The 11,397-nt window shown below is 32.8% G+C and overlaps 1 protein-coding gene and 1 pseudogene across 1 annotated transcript; one reads left to right on the top strand and one right to left on the bottom strand.

Annotated features, from left to right (window-relative positions):
- Window positions 1–260: 260 nt before the first annotated feature.
- Window positions 261–3,607, top strand: LOC125860623 (putative F-box protein At1g65770; annotated as a pseudogene).
- Window positions 3,608–9,685: 6,078 nt separating this feature from the next.
- LOC125859679 (transcription factor MYB1R1-like) lies at window positions 9,686–11,319 on the bottom strand. Its single transcript, XM_049539475.1, has 3 exons — window positions 10,860–11,319; window positions 10,419–10,627; window positions 9,686–10,336 (listed from the first exon to the last, which is right to left on the bottom strand). Exons 1-3 carry the CDS (start codon window positions 11,194–11,196, stop codon window positions 9,935–9,937), a joined length of 948 nt encoding a protein of 315 aa, XP_049395432.1. The 5' UTR covers window positions 11,197–11,319; the 3' UTR covers window positions 9,686–9,934.
- Window positions 11,320–11,397: the final 78 nt, after the last annotated feature.

Genomic DNA, 11,397 nt, shown 5'->3' with positions numbered 1-11,397 from the left:
TGTGATTATACCATTTAATTTGAATTAATAGTTTGTCATTATGTACAATTTTCCCTTAAATTTGCGCAAACAAAAAGTAACTAACAACTTAAAATATCTAAAAATCGTAAATTGGTCAGAAATTAATTATGATATGTTGATTCTCACAGGCTAAGCGTTTCAATTTAACAAAAAGAAATCCAATTCCTCCCATAAATTGTTAATATCTTCCCTACTATATAAGGAAGTCGATCAGTACATGATAATCCAATTAATTAAAGATGGGTGATTGGTCAGAAATTAATTATGATATGTTGGTTCTCATAGCTAAGCGTTTCAATTTAATTGAAGATTACTTAAATTTCGCCTCTGTCTGCAAATGTGCGGCCACCAACGAGAATTTTAACACTAATTTGCGTAGAGTTCCGTGGCTGATGTTAGCCGAGGAAGAAGGCAATTCAAGTCGACAGTTGGTCAGTTTTTATAATGGCGGCATGATTATGAAGAAGAAGATTCCAAAAGCCAGCGGAAAAAGATGTATGGAGACTATGGGATGGCTTGTTACGGTAGGAAAAGATGAAAGGTGAAATTAATTTGTTACATCCCTTCTCTGGTGTTCATATCGAATTGCCCCATCAAAATACCACCAAAAATTATCATACTCACTATCAAACTGGCGACCTATGGACCTATTTTCACAAGGCAGTTTTGTCTGCTAGTCCTTCTGAGACATCAGACTACGTTCTCATGGTAATTGAGGGAGGTGTCAAGTTCCTCAGTTATTGGAGGCCAGGCAACTTGCGATGGACAAGGATTATAAATAAATCCCCTCACGTTGCACATCGTGATGTCATATATTTTGATGGCAAATTTTATGCAGTTGATTGGAGGGGTCAAGTTCTTGTTTGTGATATTGAATCAAATCACACACAAGTAGTTGCACAACTAGCAAGGGAATATGATGGGGAAGAGTTGTACATAGTAGAATCACTAGGAACATTATTTATAGTTGTGCGTCACGGTGTTGGATTAAGATGCATTACAGATGATAGCGAGAGGATTCCATTGACACTTACCCAAGATGATATTTTTGATGATCTTGATGAGGAGCTAACTTATGGGATAACAAATATTCGAGTTTTTGAGGTGGATTTAGTTACTGGCAAATTGATGCAAACTAAAGAATTAGGGGACAGAGCTTTTTTTATTTGTCATAATGCTTCTCGCTCTGTTCAACCTTGTCAATTTTCTGGAATCAAGCCAAATCATATTTATTTTACCAATGATTATAGGGAATCATACCTTTCATTTGAAGAAGGTGGTGGCTTGGATATGGATGTAGCTGATGGCACCATCCTCCCGTTCCCACACTACAAGGGTGTCTCTTTCAATATTGTTTGTCCTCCAACTTGGGTCACACCAACTCTATATTGATTTGATTCGATCACACTCTTTTCATTTAATTTTCTACTAGTATTATTTGTTATTGTTGTTTTCCTTTCCATATTACATAATTAGAATTATGTTACGAATTGCTTACAAATTTATATATTTGGAAAATTAATGTTTCACGTAGGATTCAGTATTAAGGACCTAGCAGGGGCGGTTCAATGCCTTAAAAAATGAGGCCCAAATTTAATGATCATTTTTTTATTTATTTTTATAGTAATAATAGAATTATTATAAATATATTTTAATTAAAAAATAAATTATATTGGGTCTTTCTTTTAGTTCGTTTCAAAATATTAAAGAATGTTTCTTTTTTTTTGTCGAAGTTTAAATTTATCTTCCACATGACATGTTTAAGACCACTTGATTAAAAATATTTTGGTATATATATATATATATATATATATCTAGTTTAAGATCATAGAAAAATAAAGTTTTTTCAGTAAAAAGAAGAATAACTTTGAATTTCAAAAATAGAAAAATGAAAACTAGGTCTACGATTTATTTTTGACTTTAGGCCACTAATAGCTGCACTATGAGATTATCTGCAATCTTAGCCTGCAACAGCATGAATAAAGGACCTACTAAGTAGACACATATTTAGTATCGTGAATTGAAGTGTGAATAAAAGCTCGCTGTTTTCATGAATTTTTTTATACATTTCACCTAATAAAGCTATTATGTAGTCATGTAAATTCAAGTATGATAAAGTAATACAAGAACACAAAAGTAACATTGGAATGTTAGAATAGTTTTCTATCAAAAGTTCAAGGTGAACAAAACTAAGTCACAAAATTATTGAAACAATTGATCATCAAATGCAAACAAGCAAATACTAATATTTGTATTTATTTTTGGGAGATTGACAAAACATACCATATTTATTTTTCAGAGTCCAGCTTTAACAATAAGCTTGAGGAAATGTACGTTGATGAACATACGACACTACAAAATTGATGAGNTGTGGCTTGTATAAGACCCCTTCGGGGTCGAGTACGCCTTGTTACGACTTGGGGGTGCTCCCGGGTCGTGACAGTTCCATCCCATTTAACCTACACAACACGAAACTAAATGCATCAATGACCAACTATTAATTAAGCTACTTCAATGTTAATGATGAAAAACCAACCAAAACACAATTGCATGAAGCACATCTAGGTCTATCAACCACTCATACCTCTATGAAAATAATAACAAGCTAAAAATATATTTTGAATTAAATTGATCACATGTGTCAAGTGAACAATAACAAAAAATAGAAACATTTTTTCTATATATTGTTAAACCAAAAAGTTCCCTCTGTTTTTCTCTTTCATGAACATATATACTTGAACATAAACTCAGTATAAATTATTGGAAGAACTTTCAAAAGAAACCACAGAGAGAATTTTTATTGGATCACTCTTAACCGCTCGAGATGGAGGGACCGTAAGGACGGAAAGTTCTCTGTCAAACAGAGTATACTCTTGAACCCACAAACTACGTAACCATAAAATCATGATCTATTTTACCAATGATTATTTGGAATCATACCAGGGGCGTATACAGGAGGGGGTCACCGGGTTCACGTGAACCCATGGTCCCCTCCCGAAATCATATATAGTAGTGTTATATTTTTTTAAGAAATATTTAAATATAGATGCGTGAATCCAGACTTGAAGTATCATATAATGTAGTACGATGATGATTGGGTGCACCTCTCTAGGTGAGGTTAGAAATTTCAATCTTTTATCTATCTTGTTTTAGTTTTCTTTCTAAGATTTTGTAACTAGTTTGGATAAATAAAAGTTAATTTTGGACCTATGATTTTAAATTTTTAATGGTTTTCAGTAAAAAGAATCTAATCGATTAAATTTATGTCTTAGATCCACATTTTTGTAATAGTGCACCCATCATCTATAAATCCTGGATACGCTTCTGAATCATACCTTTCATTTGAAGAAGGTGGCGGCTTGGACATGGGTGTTTTCAACTTAGCTGATGGCACCATCCTCCCGTTCCCACACTATAAGGGTGTCTCTTTAAGTCATGTTTGTCCTCCAACTTGGGTCACACCAACTCTATATTGATTCGATCACACTCTTTTCATTTAATTTTCTACTAGTATTATTTGTTATTGTTGTTTTCCTTTCGATCTTACATAATTATAATTATGTTGCGAATTGCTTTTAAATTTATATATTTGGAGAATTAATGTCTCACAATCGTTTTTCTGCACTATATCCCTTTTCTCTCTGAGCTCTGTCTACTTAAAGTCTACTAATTTAAGGCGCAACGTCTTCTTGAGTTGGATTGTACAACCATCAGTTTATTGGGACTTAAAGCTGTAAGTTCGCATAACAGAAAGGAAAATGTCTCTTGAAGAGAGTCGTGATACTTCTGTCTCGCTTTTGACATATTATTTTAGTAACAGGGAAACTGATTTAACAATGGCATTGTAAACAACGAGTTTCTAGCAAAAAAAATATCATCCAACATCAATTGTGCATAACTAGTTACTCAAAAAAGCTAAATGTATCTCATCTACCCCACATAATCCTGCTGCAGATCCCTCTTGAGTAATTGAATGCATATTCTGGACAGGATATCTGAAGCTTTTATTTATTTCATCTATGTTAATTATGGTCACACAGCAATATAAAACAATATCATTATACATAAGTGTTTTCCCAAAATGCAGGAGGTGGAATCAGTTTTAACCTGGCATGCACTTCAAAGAAGCCGTAGTGATGCAGGAGTTTTTTGATTCCCGTAGTTGGTATACCTGCAGAAACAAGAATGTCACAAGATGACCTATCTATATATATACTAAAGGCATATAAAGAGAAACATCTGAGACAAAGCCATTTTCGTTAACTCCTAGTGAAATCATTCTCGATGAACTGGCCGGAAGAAGAAATGCCACACATTCAACATCAAGCAAAAACTAACTTGATACACAAATAGAATGAAGGTGTCTAGCCTGTTATATTAACTCACACGGGAAAATTGAAGCTAGAAAGACTTACTGTTTTCCCTTTCTAGATGTAGTTTTCATATCCCCACATTTGTGTGCCATAAGAATCTCATATCCATTTGGATCCCCAGATATATAGTATGTCTTGAACTTATCATAGCTAGACTCCCAAAATTTCTGAGGGAAGAGTGCAAGTAGCGACAGACTGTGTTGGCCATAACCCAGTATTAAGGAGCTGCACTGTGAGACTATCTGCAATCTCAGCAACATGAAAACCCATAATTGAGTCTTGTGAGGTAATCATGTCAGTAAACATGCCTGGTTTTGAGGTGAGTTCCTCAGTTTGTCATCCACAAACCAAGAAATGAACTCACTCAAATGGGGAAATCATGCCATTCTGGAATATTTTGTCATTATAAGACATACTAGATATAAACACGATCAAAGACACAGTAGAGATCAAGCTTACCGAAGCACTGATTTTCCACAAATGCCCTCCGAGTCGTGGCCACAGCATGATTATCACCTTTTGTTACTATTTCACACCTAAGTACACAGCCAATGACCTCTACTTATTACCGAAGAAAACACAATACACCAACAACATATCACATTACCAGTTACTTCCTCTGTCCACTTTTATTTGTCATGTTGCGCTTTTCGAAAGTCAATTTGACTAATTTTTAAAGTTAAATTAGATTACGTTAATTCGATTTTTTTTAAAAAAAATTAGATATTCAAAAACTATACGAAAAGTACTATAAATTGCAATTTTTTGCATAACAATATGATGAAAATATACATCGTAAAATGTTGGTCAAAGTTCTTATTGTTTGACTCTAAAAAAGGAAACCATGATAATTAATTGTGGACGGAGGGAGTATTAATTTGGAATATGTTCTGGCTGCGCTGGTACTGGTACTGGTACTGGCTCTGGGACGGCTGGTATTGCTGCCCTACGATGGACATTGTGTAAATGTTGGTGAAGTTCTGATAGAGAGGGAAATGCGTTCCCACAATCTCGACAGCAGAACGAGAACTTGGTGTGACATTGGCGATTATGTTATTGTGTTTTTTATTGTTTGAAATTTAAAAGTTAAAACTCATCTCTAACTTTACTTATTGTATCCAAAAATTTCAATATTGTCTTTTCAAACTGCACCATTAAATTGTGAGTTCTAGATGCAATAAGTATTCCTTACATGTAACTTGTTCTAAACGAAAAAATTATATTACAATGAATCATACACATAAATTGTACTTTATGTATAATAAAAGAAATTTATGTAAATTCAATAAATATGATGCATAATTTAGTAAGATACAAATTTTGATGTACTCGTTGTACTTTATGTATTATAAATTTATTTTTTATGTGAATTCAATAATATGATACATAAATTAGTAAGATAACATGATTTTGATGTAATTAAAATTGACTTTTATTGAATCTCAAAACACTCTTTAAATTAATAAATATTAATTTATTGACTAAATAATACTTTTACAAAATAATAATATTTCATGATTCCACCTATATTAATTTAGTGAGATTTTACTGTATATAGAAAAAAGGGAAAATTGTATGAAATAGCAAACTATTAATTCAAATTAAATGCTATAGTCATAGTTTATTTTAATTGTAATTCGCAGCAAACATCCCTTTTTTTGCCATTTGATTCGGTATACAATTAGTTATTTTACACATTTCGGTATAAAATGTGTTTGTGTTTGTATAAAGTGAGAGAAAAGTGTATATACAAATACAAATACATATATTTTCGTCCTATACACTTATAATTATACAAATATAGATCTTATTATACAAATTACAATGTATAAATGAATTTATATAAAACTGAACAATTTGTATAAAATTGAAAGTTTCTAGCGAATTATACAAATCAAAAGCTCCATAGCAAACATAAAATTTGCTATGGAGCGCAATTATGCAAAATTAGCTATAACATACAAATATGATTTTTATGTTTGTTATATGTGAAAGTTGCTCTAGAAAAAACTTTAATGCATAACTTGTGTGATACATAACCAACTAATACTAAAAAATTAAATCTCTTGATTAATTTTAATTTTAATTTTTAAAATAATAAAATTCATTAATTGTACAATCAAAACATGTGTATCTTAATCATGTAATTTTTTGATTAATTTCAGCTTATTACTCTTTTAAAATAATAAATTCACTAATTTAATATAGGCCAAACACATATATAGCTTCTCTAACTTGTCCACAATTTTCATTTTGACACTTTATCTTAGCTTTGTTCCATTTTAACCCTTAAACTCCATTTTTTAGGTTCCATTTTAACACGAAATATTATTTTTATGATTTCTTTATTTTTATATATATTTTTCAATGGTAACTTCTTATTTTAAATTGACATGTCTCAGTTAATTTTAGTTAAAAAATTAAAAATTAACAAAAAATAATTCTTTTTAAAAAATAATAATTTCTTTTTAAGAGTGTTATGTATTTTTGTGTGAAAAATAATCGAAGAAATTGTGTTGATTTTCTTTCTTTAAAATCACCGACAACCTAAAAAAGTCAGTTGAGTTTTAACATTGTTTAGTAGTGTTATTAGCAATGAACAAGGGTCTTTTTTTTTTGTAGTGTTATTAACAAAGTCAGTCGAGTCTTTTTGAAGATGGGTTTNCAACCTAAAAAAGTCAGTTGAGTTTTAACATTGTTTAGTAGTGTTATTAGCAATGAACAAGGGTCCTTTTTTTTGTAGTGTTCTTAACAAAGTCAGTCGAGTCTTTTTGAAGATGGGTTTTTTTTATTCATATTGATTTATATTAAAAATTAAAAGTGAGTATTTGCGTTAAATTTAGATAGCCTAGATGATAAGAAAAAATAAATAAGTAGTGTTATTTAATTTAATTGAATGTTTAAGAAAGAAAATCAAAGAACTTCCGTCAATTTATTTTCATGCAAAAATACAAAGAAATATCAAAAAATAAAATTATTGTTTGAAAATTTTTATGTTCGTTCACAAATGTTTAATTTTTTTACGAAAATCTATTTTTTAAAAATAAGAAATTGCTATTGAAGAACATAAATAAAAACAAATCATAAAAAATAGTATAAGTGTTTAAATGGTACATAAAAAATGGAGTTTAACGGTTAAAATGAAACAAGGCTAAGTTGGAGTGTCAAAATGAAAAATGAGGGCAAGTTTAAGGGATTGTGTATGTGTTTGACCTTTAATATATCTACACTTAGATACATATGTGCATAGTTGCACATATATACATTTATATCATTATATGTATCATGAGCACTTATATCTTAGATACATAAAAGATTTGATAGATTTTGATCAGATGGACACAAACATATTTATACGTTCCATGAACACATACTAACATCTTATATATAGGGGAAAAAATGTTGAACTATGAAACATGCGCAGACAGCTACATTGGTGTGTATAATGAACAAATAATGAGTAGATGTATTTGATATCAATTTGATTTATTCAAAATTAATTTTCCATGACATAATTGATGATTTTAATATATGATTTTTTACGAAATATTACTACACAATATGTAAGTATGAAGGTTATAAAAAGGTAATTTTACCAAGAATATTGTTACAATAAATGTCATTGTTATTACAAGTAAAAATATTGTTATAGAAAACTTTTTTAAAAAAAAACATATTAAGAGCTAATCAGGTTATTATAGTAAAATGTGTTATAACGAATGACTGTTATATAAAGATTTGACTAATAGTTAAAATCATACTTTATAACCCATAGAAGGTATTATAGGAAAACCTTATATCAAACTAAATAACCAACAGAAATTGGATTCCGAGGGTTAGTTGATTTTCTCCTTCGAATCCAAATCCGAGCATACTAGGGATTTTATTAATAGGAGTATATATATATAAGGAAGCTTAGCTCCCATATTTTTACAACGCAAAGAAATAAAAGATGGCTATTTGGTCACAACTTGATTATGATATGCTGTTCCTCATAGGTAGACGGTTGAACTTGATTGAAGACTATTTAAATTTCGGGTCTGTATGCAAATCGTGGCCACCAAAGACAATTTTAACAGTGATCTCCATGGCAAATGTTATCGGAGGAAGAAGGAAATTCATGTGGACAGTTCTTTAGCCTCTACAATGGCGTGATTTTAAACAAGAGGATACCGAAAAAAGATGTATGGAGTCTTTGGGATGGTTTATTAAGAGGAGGGTGAAATCAATCTGTTACATCCCTTTTCAGGTGTTAGAGATCGAATTGCCCCATCAAAATACAACTAACACGGAACTGGTAGAAAATGGATCTTTATTCATAAGGCTGTTTGTTTTATCAGCTAGGCCTTCTGATTACGTTCTCATGGTCATAGAAGGGAATATCAATTTCGTCGAAGCCAGGAGACTTGAGATGGACCAGAATTGAATCATCTCCCTCTGTACATCACAGATGATTACTGTAGAGGGTGGTGGATTTCAACTTAGGAGATGGCACCATCCAACCTCACTATGACCGTGTTTCTCTTAGTCCACCAACACTTCATTTATTATTCCTCTTCTAATTCATTATCATAGTTTAAACATGATTGCTTTGTTTTAAGATTATGCATCAGTAGAATCTTCATGAAATATTGTCCCTAATATCATTGAAAGATGTTCTAAATTTGTTAGTGGAATGAAAGATATGGCTGGAGCATTATAACCACTATCGCAGACTCTACCACAAGTGTAAAAAGGAAAGACATCTACTACTGTTCATGTCCATTTAATGTTGCTTGAATGAAGCTGATGCTATTTCGTAATGTTCAATATAGTATGTCAAATGGGCAGATTTGAGAATGCCAGGATTGAATGATCCAGGAAGTATCCAAGGTGATTATCAATCATGAAATTTCAAGTTCAATTTTTTTTCTCATCTATTCAAGTAGAGGCCCAAACACCACAGATATTCAAAAAGATTGAAAATAAATGGTGTCCACGTTGGTATACCATTTAAGTTCAATCAATGGAATATGATAGTAATAGAAAAATGTACCACATGAAGAAGATATCCTGACCCAACCAGGATTCTGGATAACAACATCACATGAGTAGACAGACATTAATGGTCCTACCACTCGCTTATTGTCAGTACAAACAATGAATGAGGAACAAGCCCAATCCACATTCATTAACCAACACAAAACATTGATGGATTCTGCTTTTTAATGGAAAACCACAACATTGTTACACATTCAACAAGTAATGGACACCACTCATTGATATTTTACTCAACTAGCAACAAGGAAGAGAAGCACAAAGTCCAATATTATTATTCATTGTTAATTTTTATCTCCAACTACAAAACAAATAAACAAGACACTAACATAATATTTGTAAAGGCAGGCATAAAACAGGTACAGTAAGCCACATATTTCTGGTCTGTACAAAACAAAAGGACCATACATATTACTACTCCACTAATAATACAACTCCCATTTGCCTTTTCTATGTTTTAGTTACTACTGTTGTTTTAATTTAATAATAGAGATTCTGGTATGTCACGCCACACTGATGATGCTCTCTCCATTATTAAAACTAGACATCACTTGGAATCCTGAGTGCCTAGTAGACGATGATGATGATGGTGATGACAAGGACAATGTCAACGATAACGAAGATGTCTCCATTGCTGAGCTTTGATTCAAGTTAAAGTCAGCTATTCTTGATGAATTAGAGATTGGAACAACAACAGGAGCCGGCCGGAGGAATATCGATGATGATCCATTATAATAACTTTCACTTCCTTGCCTAAGGATTGGCTTCTCAATTTGTGCTGGCCCAAAATTTACTGGCATAGATGTCACCTGAAATGCATTGATTTTGGATGATTCTACACCAGGCAATGATGGAATGGACTGTTGTTGCCGGTTTTCAGTTTCTTCTGTCGGTAGTACAGATACCTGTTTGTCATATACAAGAAAATTTTAGTAACTAAAAGGCGAGCAGATTAATCAAGATGAAATTTAGGATTGAGTGAAATACCGAGTCGGTAGTAATATCGAAGAGGCTAGAACGGCGGCGCCGGCGATTGAGGTTAGTTCGCCGGAGGAAGTATTTCTGAGCATGACTTGCAACCTGTGTCGGTGTGCGAGTTTTGACGAAGTTTCTAGAGATTCCTCTCCAGTCTCCTTTTCCCACTTTCTGCAATCCCAAAAGGAATAGCTTGTGCTCTTCCTCCGTCCATGGAACTCCTAAAATTCAGAACACAAAAATCATTACTAATTGAAATCCACAGACTAAAGAGAATAATCTCGACAAACATAAATCAAAATGAGATGATAGATGATCGATTAACACGTTGACCTGTAAAACAATGAAAAGACAGTAGAAATTCGAATACAATTAACAAGCAGAGATGACCGGAAAACAAGAGTAACTTTCAATGATTCAGGGCAAAGACAAAAAAAAAAACAGAGATCTAACCTCGCTTACGCTCACGGCCACTGCCGGAGTGGTGAGGAACAGCGTCGTCTGCAGAGGCATAACCCTCGTCGGCGGCAACTTTAGAAGAGTCATTGTTATTTCCGCTGTTGCTATTATTATTATCATTAGAATTAGGCTGCTCATACTGAGACAGATTGTTCAAACTCACGCTCTTCCTCATAGGGTCTACCTTCATCCTCACGCCAAACAGCATGATCTCTCCTCCTCCTACGTCGCCGCCGACAGACACGGCGGCCGGCGATGACTCGCCGGCGCACGTGAAAGAGTTGTGGCCGTCGTTTCCCGACTGTGAACAGCAACTCGACATCATCATCATTCTCGCAGAATCAGGAATTTATTCGAGCTAAATGGAGAAGACTATGCATATAGAGATAATATATGTATATATATAGAAGACAAGATGGCTTAGGGAGGGGAGCTAAGAGAGGCGTGTGGTGAATGGAGATCAGAAAATATATAGAGAGTGGGAGACAGGTGTGATGGGTAAATAAAGGAAAATGCATGTGCTTAACTGTAA

The sequence above is a fragment of the Solanum stenotomum genome, chromosome 3 (genome assembly GCF_019186545.1).
Source record: "Solanum stenotomum isolate F172 chromosome 3, ASM1918654v1, whole genome shotgun sequence".
Classification (NCBI taxonomy): domain Eukaryota; kingdom Viridiplantae; phylum Streptophyta; class Magnoliopsida; order Solanales; family Solanaceae; genus Solanum; species Solanum stenotomum.
This window is presented reverse-complemented; position numbering and strand designations above follow the sequence as displayed.

Excerpts from the sequence above, each read along its gene's own strand:
- LOC125859679 (XM_049539475.1), bottom strand. The coding sequence starts at position 11,196 with ATGATGATGATGTCGAGTTGCTGTTCACAGTCGGGAAACGACGGCCAC. Across the intron at positions 10,628-10,859 it reads TGGCCGTGAGCGTAAGCGAG|GAGTTCCATGGACGGAGGAA; the intron begins GTTAGATCTCTG and ends TCTGAATTTTAG. Across the intron at positions 10,337-10,418 it reads TCGATATTACTACCGACTCG|GTATCTGTACTACCGACAGA; the intron begins GTATTTCACTCA and ends TATGACAAACAG.